General features: G+C 45.5%; 1 protein-coding gene across 1 annotated transcript in view; it reads right to left on the minus strand.

Annotated features, from left to right (window-relative positions):
• The window catches only part of adgrb1a (adhesion G protein-coupled receptor B1a), a 77,150-nt gene that overhangs the window by 26,266 nt on the left and 34,812 nt on the right, over positions 1-16,072 (minus strand). The window contains exons 5-17 of the mRNA XM_061261867.1: positions 14,648-14,812; positions 13,189-13,368; positions 12,014-12,178; positions 11,156-11,320; positions 10,589-10,690; positions 10,331-10,437; positions 9,978-10,172; positions 9,755-9,823; positions 8,693-8,801; positions 7,941-8,084; positions 5,186-5,261; positions 4,232-4,334; positions 3,848-3,891 (exon numbers count right to left, since the gene is read on the minus strand). Coding sequence (XP_061117851.1) covers positions 3,848-3,891; positions 4,232-4,334; positions 5,186-5,261; positions 7,941-8,084; positions 8,693-8,801; positions 9,755-9,823; positions 9,978-10,172; positions 10,331-10,437; positions 10,589-10,690; positions 11,156-11,320; positions 12,014-12,178; positions 13,189-13,368; positions 14,648-14,812 — 1,624 coding nt within the window. The remainder of the gene's footprint in view (positions 1-3,847; positions 3,892-4,231; positions 4,335-5,185; positions 5,262-7,940; positions 8,085-8,692; positions 8,802-9,754; positions 9,824-9,977; positions 10,173-10,330; positions 10,438-10,588; positions 10,691-11,155; positions 11,321-12,013; positions 12,179-13,188; positions 13,369-14,647; positions 14,813-16,072) is intronic.

Consider the following 16,072-nt stretch of genomic DNA (forward strand, 5'->3'; position numbering starts at 1 on the left):
CGTTCATCTGTTAGACGTCACGCTCAGATAGATAAACCGATGACAGCGTGGAGTCATTTTATTACAATTCCCCCTTCTCACTTCCAGTTATCATTGCAACATTTTTTGGTTTTGCATTCAGTAACAGTATCTACCTTTTCCTATACTAATGAGAGCAAAATATAACAAATGGCCTCACAAAATCGACAAGTGCCATAGATATAAAAGCGAGAATAAATATTTAGTATATTTAAGTATATACACAGATTTTTGTGAAAATAATGATACATTTTGTTTTCTTTTTTGGATCATACTGTGTCTCTTGGCTTGTTGTATTGGCTTGGCCCTGCTGCCAGACAGACTGGCCACACCCTGGGGGACGGCAACATGGCACAATCCAAACTGCCGTCTGTCTAACCTCTATGACCCGCACCCCAGGTAGCATTCTAACAGGCCAGCATGGTCAATGGCACACAAAACCTACTGCTGAGGACATAGACCTTAGCCCTAAAACTAAACATGCACACACGGACCATAGCATTATCATATAGCTTGATTGAGTATGCTACTGTACCATTACCATTTTGATCACGGGATCATACACCTGAATATTCCTCCTGCAGAGCAGGGGATATTCCTTCATGGCTGCATTTCCGTGCAGGAGCAAACAGGGAAATTACAGTGCCTTTGTAGCGACCGCAGCAAGCTGTCAGTGCCCGGAGCTGCTTCCGAGCCGATCTCAGCGCGCTGTAAGACACGTCTTTGGGGCTGCTTAATATGGCCGCCGCAGCCGCGGCTCTCGTCCTCCTCACGCTCCTGAGCTCAATGGCCGCCCTTGAGGACTGATTCAGATTTCCAGGCCAACACTGCCTACAGTAATCGCTCTTTTGTTTCGCAGAATTGATTTTCGTGCGGCGAAAGATAGCATTGACGCTTTCTGGCTATTATTTAGAACTGGACTTGCATTGAAAGGGAGAGGCGGGGGCCATCATTTAACCCTTATGTAATCTTTATATGATGCAGGCACCCTGTGGCCGCCCCCGCCACCCCTGTACGGTAAAGTCGCTTCATTGAATTTTTAAACCCAAAATCTATTTTGCTTGCAGAACCAACCTGTCACTCATCAGCAAATCAGTGATTAACTGTGCTTTCCTTCTTCACAGTCTAGACAGACTGTGTTTATTCAGTCTACAAAACAACATCATAATTATTTTGCTTTTTGCTATAATAGATGTCTAGGACTTTGATTATTGATTATGAATCTTGCTATTTGCATATGCACAATGCCTATTAAAAAAGTATATTATTAATTTGGCTAAAGGTAATGTGCACATATAGGGAAAATAGCTCATCAATGAGCAGAGTGCTTTGCATTTTACTGAAAGGAAACAAATAACAATACAATATTCAGCTTTCTGAATAATTTCAGGAAGCTTTGAGCACCAAGCACTTGGTTGTGTATTACACTATTCAGCAGAAGTAAGACGATACGAAAGTCTTCATGCATGAACTTTACAGAGGTTGGATGTTCACACGTGGTTTTTGGACACATGATTTTTTCGTAAGGGATGACATTACCAATGCATGGCAACAACATTGTTGGCAGAACATTTTGTGTTAGCAGGGTTACTATGCTTTATAGTTACTATACATTATTTATTAATACTTCAATTAGCTTGAAACTGATTTCATTACTGCATGGTCAAAAAAAAACACTCAAGACAATCTTTGTACCCTGAAGGCGCTCTGCATTTATAAGTATAAACTTTTTTAATGGTTGGGTCACGCCAGGAAAAGTAATTTCATTTCATGCTGAAAACATTAAACTTAAGGGGCTTTGGGGTCACTGCTCTAAATCTTAGTGTATTTTTGACCAGAGGACAACAGGAAGCTTAAAAAAGCAACACATGAAAATGCTAGCATAGTAATCTCACAGGGCTTCAAAAATGCATCAATCAAAGTATGAACCGCTCCCTCCATACCCTGCCTTAAGAATCAAGATCCTTTCATATCTATATGCAGTAACCATGACAACTGCCAGTGGTTCTGGTAGGTCAGGTGATGAAACAAAATGGTTCCCCACACTCTATGTCGAAGCTATACTCTGAATCATTTAACTATGCTATGCACTTAATGGGTAGGAGGTAAGGTCACAGATACATAGATTAACAAAAACATGCATACAAAAAATGCTAACAATCGATACCGAAATGATATCAAATACAGTAAACACTGGATTGCGTGTGGATCTGGGCTAGGTGATTACATGATCTAATGTGATTGAACTATTGCACACTCTCATTGATCAAGCTGAGCCCCAGCCTGGCTTGAAAAGGATCTCCTGTGAGTAGACAAGCCAATCACCTTTCAGCTACGCAGTTATAGACAAGACATAGGACAGCCCAGACACTCTGCCAACAGGACTCAGGTTCCAATTTCTCCCCAATATTAACTCATTAATCATTCCAGCTGTCCAAAATTTTAATCTTGTTTGGAACATGGTCCCCCTACCCAAATACTACAGCTATATTAGATTTCTATATCTCTCTCTTTCTCTCTATCTCATTCACTCTGTCTGCCTCTCTCTCACTGCCTGTCCGTCTGTCTCTCTCTCTCTCTCTCTCTCTCTCTCTCTCTCTCTCTCTCTCTCTCTCTCTCTCTCTCTCTCTCTCTCTCTCTATTTCCCTCACACTTTCTTTCCAGGTCAAACTTTTTTAATCTGAGAAGCAGGACAGAACGAATTTCATGTCTCATCTCTGTAACACAAGTGTACGTATCTATCTAAATGCAAATGTCCTGCATCCAACACAAGATAAGGGCACAACGAAGCCCGGGACCAGAGACCGTTTTTCTTTTTTCTTTTCTTTTTTTATTTAATAAAAAATGTCCCAGAAGTATTTATAAAAGCATGTGGAGAGACACATCACACCTATAGCGGGTCGTGTAAACCCTTGGCTGGTAACCATTCCCAACACCCCGCCATATGCAAGTCGACTTCGCGATATGTCTCTGAACCATGCCGCCTCTCCGACTCCCTCCTTCCTGTTGACACGCGCGTGGGCTGCCCGTCACAGTGAACGACACTTTCAATTTTCCGCACGCTGCATCACTGTCGGGGTGAAGTTAACGTGACTAACTGAAGTCTCCACAAGAAAAGGCTGCAGGGGAACTGTCTCCAACTACAACTTCTGAACGCGGAGTGTCACCGACACTTTCTCAATTTCTCGCCAAAGTGTAAAAGGGAAAAAAGCCTTTGTGCAGTGTGCGTGATGATTGCTCAAACTTGCGCTGCCCACGGAGTCGCTCGGCTTGTTGGATAAGACTGGGTAGTGCACTCGGCGATTATGTAATGAGCAGCTGTATTACGACACAATGCGACCCCCGGGGGATCGCTTCCCGCGGAACGTTCTGGACATCGGCTGGAAAGATGACACATGGGAGATTTGGGATCAGAGAGAGGGCCAGTTCTTGCCATCTGCGCTATTTCGCCATCTGATTGCTTCTCATTCAGCCACCAACACATACAGTACATGCATTCACAAAACAATTAATGTGTGCTCTTGAATTGGTTTGGTCAAGCCTCAGTCCAGTCTATCCATTCCCATGCGTCATCTCTCCCTGCAGAAAAAAAAACCGCTGAAGCTAGGTTTTGAAGCTGGTAGCTGGTTGACCAGTTAGATCAGCTCCATACTCAACATGGCTTGACCAGCTCAAGCTATGTGTTGAAACAGCTGGCATTTCACATAGCTAGATTGTACACCTAAGGTCCATGACCATTTAAAAAGTGACTCCGCTCGTGGCCTGCTGATCAGCTTGACCACAGAATGTGAATTAATGAATAAAGAATAAAAATAAAATTGTCAATTACCTGTCACTTTCATCCCAGGAGATGCAGGTTTGGTTTGTGGTGCCCTGTACAGAGAGGGAAAGGAGATATCAATCAATATACCTGTAGCACCTGGCAAACAGAATTATAAACCCTCAACAATTATAAACCCTCAGTATTTTCTCAAATTGTATTTTTTTTCTGCTTAAAACAGCCACTATCTGCTTATAGGGGAAGATGGACACCTCCATAGACATCACCGCTTGTGGTTTATCAAAAATGATTGAAGAGGAATGTCTCTCAACCAGAGAATTCAACATTCAGGTTTAAATAGAGCATTTTCTTTGGAATAATGGCTCTTCCTGTTGGATGACACTAAGGAGGCTAAAGAGCAGGGACTAGTTTGCAGGGAAGAGGGGTACTTACGTTGTAGAGATGGGAGAATTCAATCTCCACGGGCGCGGACAGGAAGGTAGGGGTGGGCTTAATTGTGACCGAGACCACCTTGGAGTTCAGCACGGTGCTGTTTCTGAGAGCAGGAGGAGGAGACAGAGAGAGAGATGCACATGGTGAGATGAAACATGAACAAGCACCCTCCCCCTCTCAGCCCTTAAACCCTCGCTCACCTCCCTTTCAAACTCATCTGCACACATCTTGTGTTGTCCCCCCTCCCCTAGCCATACCACCAGCATCGTTATGGTATTTCTTCTTCGTGCGTAATCAGTCAAGTTAAATGTCAATGTTTCCAAGTCACCTGTCCTGCTGCCTCATCACCAGTACAAAATAAATATCACGAAATAACAGAATCCAGCAGGAAGACGTGATGAAAGAAAGACAGGGGAGTTTTGTTTCAAAATGCAAATACATTCCGGAGAGGCAGAAGTAGAATGTGCGAGAGGATTGCATTTGCCTGTCGAATGCATGTCTGCATGTTAATCGTATCTCATATGTGCAGAATGTCAATACGTGCCCCTGGCTTTGGCTTCTCTTGTGTTTGGCCTTTCCGCGGGTTTATGAGTTGCCTGAAGTGTGAACCATTAAGACCCTAACATGATTGCATGAGCATCCCCACACAAAAACTGTATATGGCATCATTTTAAATCACAAAAGCATGACATTTATTGTAGGAGAATGTGACGTTGTTTCAAATACACGCCAAAACATGCCAAAACGCTCTTTCAAATTAAGATTTAGTTATGCAATATTTGATTGAAATTTGGGTTTAAGTTATTAGGGTTTAAGGTTGTAGTTAGTTAGCGTGCCATAGCATGACATAAGCATGATTTTGTAAGGATTAGCATATCATAACAAGGGTAGTCACTGCTGAGGGAGCCACAGTGGTCTGACACTGGGAGGGTGTGGAGGACGAAGGCTTCTTACCTTTGTAAAGAGAGAATGCTGCCCAGGTTCCTGTACAGAGCAATGCCAGTGACAAACGCTGAGGAGTCATCTGCATCTGCAAAATTAGGGAGGGAGAGATAGAGAGAGAGAGAGAGAGAGGGAAGAGAGAGATAGACAAAGAGAGAGAGAGATAGTTAGTGAGAGACTTAAAAAACCTTAAATGTATAAATGGAACACATAAACCATTTACGAGGGGTGATGAAAGTAATAAAGAAAGCTACCAAAAAGGAGCTGGAGATCACAGAGGTACTTTAGAGTATGTACGCTGCAGGTTTCTGCAGACCAGCAGTGGGTTACCACTGCGCCTGTTCTTTACAGTAACTGCCTGATTCAAGGTGCCATGGAAAATAAATGCAGGTCACCCTGTCTCCCACAGTGTTTCCATCGAGACCTCTGACTGACTCGCTCCATGCTGAGAATGGCCCAGTTATCAGGCCCGTGTACCTATTTATAACATCACCCTGCATGTGCATCTTCAAAAGTGCCCAGGACACATGTGTGTCCCAGCTCTGCTTTCTGTGCCAGTGCATCTGTGGCATTAATCTTAAGCATATGTCCAATATGACTAAATGCCATTCACATTAAAGAAAGTTGTTTATTTTTTTACAGGTTTTCAGTGCATAGCTTCACTTAGTTAATTTTAGTTGGCTGGTCAAGTGACAAACAACATTGGTAAGATGATGGCACAAACTGTCATAAGAACATATCGGTTAAGCCAAAATCTGTAACGGATTGCATCCACCCTGCAGAAAAAATTAAAAGCAAAAATAGAAACGGAAATAAATGGAAAGGAAGAAATAAAATGTAAGTTTAAGTCGCTTTGGATAAGAGCATCTGCTCTGTGATTGTAATGTGGTGTAAGAAAGAAGAGAAAAAAGAAAAGCAGAACCTCCGTTGGATAGTGAAGGAAAACCGCCTTGGGTTAGAAAGAGAAACATGGGGCTGCATCTGCTCCGATCTATATAAATTCTAATTATGCAGGAAAGACGGCCGGGCGCATGTGAGACGTGCCATATTGCAGTGGACTTGGGGATGGCAGGCTATGGGCAGCCCCCCGGCATACAGCTGAGGTCTCAGGGGCTTTCAACTGGAACAGAAGAGGACAGCGCTCTGTTTGGGGACGGGGGGGGCTGTTTTTGTAGTTTCTGCGGGCAACACGCGCGGTCTAGGGCTTTTGGAGCAGCATATTTTTCTCTCAGGGACTGTGCTGAGGGCCCCCGCATCACTCGTACGATTCTGGCGTGCATCGTTGTGAAGATACACAAACAGGAATTTTTGTTTTGTGCTACAGGTGGCCTTTACCGAGACACTTGGGGCTGCTGTACATATGTTTTCACTAACTCAGTCTCAGAGGTATTTCCAGGGAATGACAGGCAAGCAGCAACACCATTTTGGCTCTCTGCATACTCAAGTTTCTCAGTGCGAGTGCAGGGAGTCTGGTAAAAGATGTGTAAAGAATATGATGCCATCTTGGCTCTGTGTGTGCTGTTAGTTCACTGAAGATGACACTGAGAGAGACACGGAGAGGGATGAGTGACAGGCAATGCATTATAAGCGCTGTGAAAATGGGAATTTATTTTTAATTGCACATGGTTGGCTCTAGTTAACTTCTGATTAAGGAAGGTTGTCCCAGTCACATGGTTTGGTCAGGGTGAGTGCTTGCCCTAATTGTCTGTACTGAGGGCCTGCCAAAAAGCTTCAGTCACACAAGGTGGGGAAAAAACCATCACCATATTCAAGAGGTATACTATAAGAGCTGTGAGTTTCAGCCATTAAGCGCCATGGTAACCATGTTCAAAAATCACAGAGTAAGACTTGGTGCTAACATGTACCATCATATTTGCACGTGCATTTGGGGGCTAGAAAGAATATTTTTTGTGGTAAGAAGCTCATTGAAAACTATTGTTGACAGTTAGGGAAGCTCACAGAGAGAGGGGAAGAAAGAGGTGTTGATGAGACAGCCGTTTGCAGTGCAGTTTTCAGCTCCGGTGTCCCACCAGAGGCCCAGGTGTGATCAGATCCATTTCCAGCTTGTGCGTGGGCTAAATGAAACAGCATCGTCACCTCGCTAGGAGAGTCGCACTCCACAGCTGCCATCGCGAAACGCGGGAGGACATGCTGAGCATACTGTGTGTGTGTGTGTGTGTGTGTGCGGGTGGGTGTGTTTGTGTGTGTGAGTGTATGCGTGTGTGTGTGTGTGTGTGTGTGTGTGTGTGTGTGTGTGTGTGTGAGTGCCTGCGTGTGTGCCTGTGTGTGTGTGTGTGTGTGTGCATGCCCTCTCTCTCTCCCTGACTTTCAGCAGTCCTCTATAATTGGCTTGGTCATATTTAGGTCGAGCCACGAGTTGGGCAGCAAGCACATTTCCCACATTGCATCTGTGCCTGGGATCAGGACAACCACTGACATGGGAAACTCTGCCTAGATATACAGTGGATTGAGTAATTTTTACCTCACTGTACCAGAAGCTTGGGAGCTATGGTGTGTGTGTGTGTGTCTGTGTGTGTGTATGTGTGTGTGTGTTTGTGTGTGTCTGTGTCTGTGTGTGTGTGTGTCTGTGTGTGTGTGTGTGTGTTTGTGTGTGTGTGTATGTGTGTGTTTGTGTGTGTGTGTATGTGTGTGTGTGTGTGTGTGTGTGTGTGTGTGTTTGTGTGTGTGTGTATGTGTGTGTGTGTGTGTGTGTGTGGGGGGGGGGTTATGTAAGTACAGATGTATGAGAGCATGTTGGGATTCTAACCTGGTTTGCCCATAGACAGCGTGTTTCGCGAGACTGTGACCTTGTCTTCAGAGCCCCTGCCCCAGTCCACCATGCCCTTCCAGCCCTTCATAGGGAAAGTGATGTCAGAGGCCCCAGAGGCTGGTCGCTTGTGGATGCTTAGCACTGAAAGATAAAAGAGAGAAGTACTGAACACAGTACATTCATGCAAACACATTCACCTTAAGACACTTCTCACAAGGGATGTTGTTTTACCATTCAATGAAGGATTCTGGACAGGGTTCACTGCAATTCAACAAGGTGATCACAAGATGATAATTGCCTTTGCCTTTAATGATGAACTGCATTTCCTCATGCACTTTTAAGACAAACTTGGCACAGCACAAGCAGACCTTAACTTAAACATATGTGAATGAATATGAAGGTTTATTCAATGTTTATTTTTCATTTTTTGGAATAATTTGAAACATCCCTTAATGTCCCTTGAGCCTCTACACTACAATCTACAGTCAGTGACACAGCCAAACTTGTGCGGCATCTGGCCATAATACTATTTCTCTGCTTGACAGGTGCCAGGGGTGACCTAAAGATCATTTCACATACTATCTATTTTTACAGATGGCAATTTGCAGAAGCAATTCACGTGAAATGCCTAGCCCAAGGGTACAGTATAACAGCCAAATTGGGAGGGGTACCTGCTACCTTCAAGTGTCAAATCAAGTGTCCCTCCCAGTTGGCAAGACGGTACATGAAAATCACAGGAAATGACTCACCTAGGTTCTCTGTGACCTCGTAGGCGTCTTGGAAGTCCTTCATCCGGAAACCGATCACATCCACAAAGTCCTCGACCAGACGGAACAGCTCTTTGATGTTTGGGCCCAGCTGCGGAGGGGAGACAGCAAGGTTGGCATGTCTACACTGACTCTGGAAGTGTGTGGGCACAGGCCTTTCTGTTTTACGCCCAGCGGTAAACGGGCAGCGGGATTGTTGGAGCTGAAAGGACAGCGGCTTCTCGCCACTCCGTTCGTGAATCCACATCATGCTTGTGTCAAATGTGGCTGGCAGGCCTCTGTGTAATGGACTGCAGTGATACTCAGGAACGATGGGTTTCAGATGGACTTCTTTATCCCACCCGCACTGCTGTGCATTAAGTGTACCCTGATGACACAGTTGCTCCGAAGCTCAGCAGGTGGACTGCAGGGCCGCAAAGTACAGACCGTTCCCACAGGGGTCTCGCAGAGACCATTAAAAACCCTGACCCCAAGCAGCAGCCAGCTAGCGTCGCCCGACTCAAACAGAGCAGATTCTCACCCACCGCAAATAGAATAAATGAAAATGTGTTCCAACATCATGTGGAATGTTCAAAGTCAGTGTGACACCGGTTTGTGTGGGCGGCAGATGATGTGGGGTCGCAGTGAGGTGCAGTGTGCTGCTTGGAGAGTGGGTGTAGTGTTTTCTCTCTCTCGGTCTCTGTCTTTTTCTCTCTTGGTCTTTCTCGTTCTCCTTCACCGTCATGGGGCCCTGGTCCTCTGGACCGGTGACCGCCGATGGAGGAGAAAAAACTTCCGTCCAGATATTGTATTTTTAAAATATTAAATATGTGAAGATTCTCAGACATACCCAAACATACTGTATGTATGAACATATTCACAGGTTATGTGTTTGAGGGCATATATATATAACCTCCATTATTTAACTGCTTTCATCTGGGCTATAAGGACAGCCTGTGCCTCAGACAAATACATGTCAAAATATAGCCCTTGTATAAACAAAAAGACAAGAAAATTGAGGAAGGAAAATAAAGGAAGTACAGAAGATGGAATGTGGCTCCTCACCAGCTGGGTCTCCTCCCATCGCTCTCTGTTCTCCTCCATCAGCAAGTTGCTCACCGATTGGACAAAGTTCTGCAGGTCCAGGAGAAAACAGAAGATGGCTGTCTAAGACTGGGTGGCTCAATATGGATTGACATGCTAAAAAATGCAATTCTCCCACATATTTGATGGTCGTAGTTGAAGGTAATAATAATAATAGTAATAAACAAATTCTGCAGTGCCTGACCTGCACATCAGCACTGCTGGGGCTGTAGTAAGACCTGCGGAAAATCTCAGTCATGTTCTTCAGCACATCTATGATGGCCAGAAGATCTCCACTGTAGCTGGTCCCATCACTGGATGTACTTCTCAGCTTGGCCAACACCTCAGAAACTCCTTCTCCCATGAGCCCTCGCTGGGCTTTAGAAAGGTGCTCACGAGTCTTGGAAATAAAACTGAGGGTTACTGCACAAGTTGACAAACAGCATGTCTTCATTGTTTTTACTAACATTACTCTTAAGATGGCTGTTAACTATGAAAGGTTGAAAACAAATGGTTTCTTCATACATTTTTGATAAAAATGGTATGGGCGCAGCTTACCAATGTTTGGATGCTACGATAGTCGTTGGAAATGCATTTCATGTAAGTTGGGCTCTCCCAGTAGGCAATGCCATCATAGTCCAGAGTGCATCGACGCAAGATCAGCCCTGCATCAGAACAGCAGGTGGGGGAACAGTGTCACTGCCTCGCAAATTTGCAGAGCTTTGTCCAGGCTAAGCACCATGATGTTGGGTTACATATTTAGCCTTTGTCTGCACTACTCTGAGCTCATGTCATGGGGCCAAGGCCAAGTCTTACCGACTGCGTTGGGGGGGCAGCGCACGGCTGCAGTGTCACCAGAAGCTGTCTCCTTCCACACCACGTTGGCATAGTTCTCCTCATCACAGATCTCATGGGGCTCTGCAACAGGGCATAGCACAAGAAATAAGGACATACACATGTATGTATACATGCCCTCCCTGCGGAAAAAACAGCTCAAGCTAAGTTTTGAAACAGCTGGTAGCTGGTAGACCAGTTAGACCAGCTCTATACTCAACTTGGTTTGACCAGCTCTAGCGATGTTTTGAAACAGCTGGTACCTAGTATTTCATGGTACCTGGTCATAGCTGGATTTTACACCAGGGTTACAAAAACAGATGGGTGTGCACATGACCGCAACACACACACTCGTGAGTGATTGTTTTCATTCTCCGAACACCCTCTCTCTCTTCCCACACAGACCACAGCCTGCATGCTGAGATAGCAAACTTCACACCATGCCATTCCTGCTAGTATTCTACACCCAGCCACACTGAAGGACCTAGGAAGGGGATTTCTGAGATCAATGCATGGGGGAATCCGACAGGACGGTCACGTGTGACTCACCTGGGCACCTCTTCTCGTTGCAGCGCCGCACCTCCTCGCGGTCCCCCGGGCACTGCTCCCCACCGAAGAAGGGCCCATAGCAGACCCTCTGCCTCTGCTGGCTGCCCCCGCCACAGGTCTTTGTGCAGCCGCCCCACAAGCTCCAGGCCTGCCACTTCCCATCCACTGCAGGGGACATAGGGAACTGCATCAACCCTAAACTCCACCCTGTGCCACTTCCCATCCACTGCAGGGGACATAGGGAACTGCATCAACCCTAAACTCCACCCTGTGCCAGTTCCTGTCCTCTACAGGAGACACAGGGAACTGTATCAACCCTAAACTCCACCCTGTGCCACTTCCTGTCCTCTACGGGAGACACAGGGAACTGTGTCAACCCTAAACTACACCCTGTCCACTGCAGGGGACATCAGGGAACTGAACTCCACTCTGCCAGCACCACTCCAATGGATCAGGCAGGAATGATTATACAATCACTCAGTACTGTACATCACTACTGATTCTACAGACTGGCCAGATGGGCGGATCTGTGTTTTTAACTACCCTGGTCTGTTCAATTTTAGACAAAACATTCTATCTTATGAATATTCATGAGGGGAGTCCGGCCAAGGGTTTTCAAAGCGGCTTTGGATGTTCTGTCCTTGCACATGCCCAATTGTGAATATTCATAAACTACAATTTAGCGTTGGAAATGCCTGGTACGAACCAGGGTATATCCTAGAGAAAATAAATAGAGATCAAAACAAAAGCAGTACCTGGCATTTTGGTGACTGTAGAAATTTGTGATATCCTAGTATATGGTTGAGAGAGCTGGGTTTACCCAATTTCATGTGACCTTGATTGACCAATTGGGGTTACCTGGGCAGTCCCTCAGGAAGCAGTCCTTGGTCTCCAGCCACTCCCCGCGACACTCTGACCCCCCGTAGGAGGGCCCGTTGCATTCTCGAGTCCTTTGCATGGTCCCATTAGCACAGGAGGCGGAACAGGAGCTCCAGCTCGACCACTCGTTCCAGATCCCATCCACTAAGGGGAAGAAGAGACACAGCATGGCAGAAGTTCATTTGTCGTTTGTGTCTTTTTATTCACTCTCCTAAGTTCCTAATTGTAGCCACCTCTCCCACTATGATAAAACTGATTCAAGAGTTTGTTTAAAAATGGAAAATGTGTTAAATTATTTTTTTTAAGAAGACTATAAGGAGAGGAGGCAGGGGTTGAGAATGTAGTACCTGTGTTGAGCAGTGGAGTGGTATGCATTTGTAATGAGATAAGAATATATGGGGACCTGATTAGGTCAGCAGATTGAAAGATCCAGACTCACAGGATTGCTTTTGGGAATGGTGCCAAAGAATGTTAAATGACTATAGTGTGTCCGGACTAAGATTTCACCAAAAAGTCAGAAATGGACACACATACACATGCTACTCTGTATGTGTGTGTGCGTGTGTGTGTGTGTATGCGTGTGTTAACTGGTGAGTGCCAGAAAAGAGCCGCTCCAATCTCTCGAGTTACACCTCATTAAGTGAGCCTTTGAGTTAATACGGCAGAGCTGTTGCCTTTGTTTCACCAGTGCCAAAACCAGCCTTTTGTTTCTTATAGGGATGATTTAGCACTTCATTCAGAGTCACAAAGAACTTTTACAAGCTGACACAAGCTCCTTTTTAACACTGCCTTCCTCCCATGACTTTAAAGGTGGCAACAATTTGCAGCCTGTGGACAAGAAAAAGACACTGTCCTCTCCGGGATATGACAACGAGGCGGGAAAGAGAGAGAGAGAGCGAAGAGGAAAGGCAGATAAAACAGGAGCAGAGGAGCGAGGGAGATGAGAAGAAAGGAAAGGACAACATGGCAAAGAGATGGAAACAAGAGCTAAGAGGAAATAAAGTAATTCCTTGGGCTTTCAGGGAAAATAAACATATCGCATCACATCAAATATAGTAGCACAATCATGTAATGGCTTATTCCACAGTGCACAGGTAGTGTACAGATGGCAGGGGAAGGCTACGCAGGCCGGGGGCGGTGGGGGCCAGGCTCACCTGGGCAGACGGCGATGTTGCAGAACTTGGTTTGCTTGGCGGGGCCGATGCAGGGGTCACCCCCAAACTGCGGCGGCTTGCAGGTGCGGGTGCGTTCGCGGTAACCACGGCCGCAGGTGGACGAGCAGAGGCTCCACGGCGACCACTCGTCCCAGGCTCCGTGCACTGCAATCAGAGCGGCTAGGGTGTGATTTATAGAGAGAAAACCACACGGCACACCATGCAGACTGTAAAGCAGGTACTGGCACATGCGTTTTACGCTCTTGTACACACAAACACAAACACACGCCAACACTGCACCATATTGAGTTTACACACACAGCACATGTACATACACGCACATAAACACATTTGTAACTGACATGTATTTAAATATGTACGAATTCAAAAGCTGCGCTAAAACAATCAACTCAAAACATGATTTACTGCTATGTTATGTTCTGTTGTGCAACAGTGCATCATTTTAACATATACGACATTATATTAATCTTAAACTCAGCTGCGCACAAGGGCAGGGACAGCTATGGAGTATGGGTACTGAAATCATATTATTTTCACAGCTGTATCATTACATTTGGGAAATTCCACTAGTAAGCGGTGGAATTTGAAACAGCAATGATTCATACCCCCATTAAAAGTCTCATAGCACATATCCAAGGTGACCTGGAGCATCCTGGGAACTGTGCTTACCATTGCTTCCCCAGGTGCATGTAGTGCAGGAACTTAGTAGGGTGCCCTGTGGACTGGGAGGACTATGGTGACAACGAGGTTCTTTACACGATCTCTAAGTATATCCTTAAAAGAGAGGAGCCAATGACCCCACCTTAAAGGGGACAATCATCTCATTTTAAAGGGAAGGAGCAAATAATACCACCTTAAAGGAGAGGAGCCAATGACCCCACCTTAAAGGGAAGGAGCCAATCATCTAATCTTAAAGGGGAGCAAATAATACCACCTTAAAGCAGAGGAACCAGTGACCCCTCCTTAAAGGGAGGGAGCCAATCATCTCATCTTAAAAGGAAGGAGCACATTATACCACCTTAAAGGAGAGGAAACAATGACCCCACCTTAAATGTGAAGTCAATGATCTCACCTTAATGGCGTGGAGTCAGACACTCTCGGAAATAGAGGTACGAAAAGAGGCTAAAAAGTTACAAATTCTGCTACTGGGGCAGTATCCTATAAGTACATACAATTGTTACCCAAGCCAGCAGTATACTGTGTCATTAATTTGTACCTTTTTTGCTTGGAAAACATACAAATTTGTACCCGAAGAGAAGATTACTGTAATTTCAGGGTACATTTGGGGAATTAGAACAAAAATGTACCTCCACTATCACTGTATTTCTGAGAGTGGAAGGAGGAGTCAGCAGGAGAGGGTGTTTAAGCGCAGGGAGCGGGGGTTGTTGGCATTGGAGAGGGGAGGCGCAGCACATTGGCAGGTGGGTGGAGGGCTTACCTGGGCACACTGCGGAGTTGTTGCAGGGCCTCTGTTCTCGCAGGGGCCCGCTGCACTGCGTGCTGTAGGAGGAGGAGATGCAGAACCGCGTGCGGCTCTGCCAGCCCTCCCCGCAGGTGGCCGAGCACACGCTCCACGGGGACCACTCCTCCCCTGTGGCCGATTCTGGGGCGGGGCGCAGGGAGGGAGGGAGGGTCGGGCAAGGGGGCGGGTGGGAAGAGGAAGCGGGGAGCAGAGGGGTGAGATCGGTTAGCATGCCGGGGTCAGACCTAGTCTCCTTTGCTGGGAACAGGGACAGGGCGTCCTTGTTGGCGGAGGAGAGCCTGTTTATTTTAGGATGTGATCTCTGATCCCCATATCCATGGCATTCGGCTTGTGAGCCAAGCGAATGTCCCAGCGTATGGATATGGCATAGAGGCCTCTGAAAGCTCTTTACATGCTTTTTCTGGTAATAATAAAATCTTTCTTTTCTGGGAAGAGCTCAACTGTTGATTGCAGTGAAGGGAATTTGAGAAGACCGCCTGGCTAATGGGTAGGATACGCTGAAGTAGATCATTAGAAATACAGGAGGCAGCCCTCTATTAATGAACTCATCTGCCTTTCACAAAACGAACAAAAAAAGAACCATTACATATGAATCCATATTTCCAATCAATGAGTCCCTCCTCCTCTTCCAAGTGTGTCGTTTCTTAATAGATCTGCGGTCATAAGTTTCAGAGAACATGAACGTGATATGTATTAATCATGGCTGGATTTAGAAGGAAGCTTCTGGAACACACAGTGATCTTTGGCATGCAAACATATCCTTTATGTCCACATATAGACAAGTGTCCCAGACACCCAGACAATTTCTGTTCTGTTTTTCAGCTCAGACGGAAAACCGTGGAAACTAAGCACTATCCTCTAAGCTGATTGGCTGCCAATGGTGTACTCACACAGCCATTCGGTGAAATGTTGCCACTGCTTTAACATCAACGGTGTCAATCAACAAATGACCCATGTAAGCACCAAAATGCTCAGGAAAAAAAACGAAGAAACTTGGGGGGTAAAACACATGCGTTCAAAGAAGCTTCCTTTTATATTTAATCCTCTCTTGCATAAAATAAGGAAAAACCACAAATTTAATTCAGATAAAAAATGTACCTTGAGATGGGGTGAATGTAGATCGTAAGGCATTATCAGTACCATAAACCAATCACCACACAGTGGCAGTATGACAATAGCACCAGTGAGGCAACAAAAACAGCAAGGACATGAAAAAACAACATTACTGCACCCATAATGGGCGTGTCTGATATTGTTTTTTAACTAGATTTTTTTTTGTGGGAGGGTGAGGTGGGGGAGTCAAATGAAGATGGGACTGGTACCCTGTTTCAGGGACCAACAATCAGAGATATGTTCCATCTTTAAGGGACAGGGTTCCCA

Source organism: Conger conger, chromosome 1, assembly GCF_963514075.1.
Source record: "Conger conger chromosome 1, fConCon1.1, whole genome shotgun sequence".
In the NCBI taxonomy this organism is placed as follows: domain Eukaryota; kingdom Metazoa; phylum Chordata; class Actinopteri; order Anguilliformes; family Congridae; genus Conger; species Conger conger.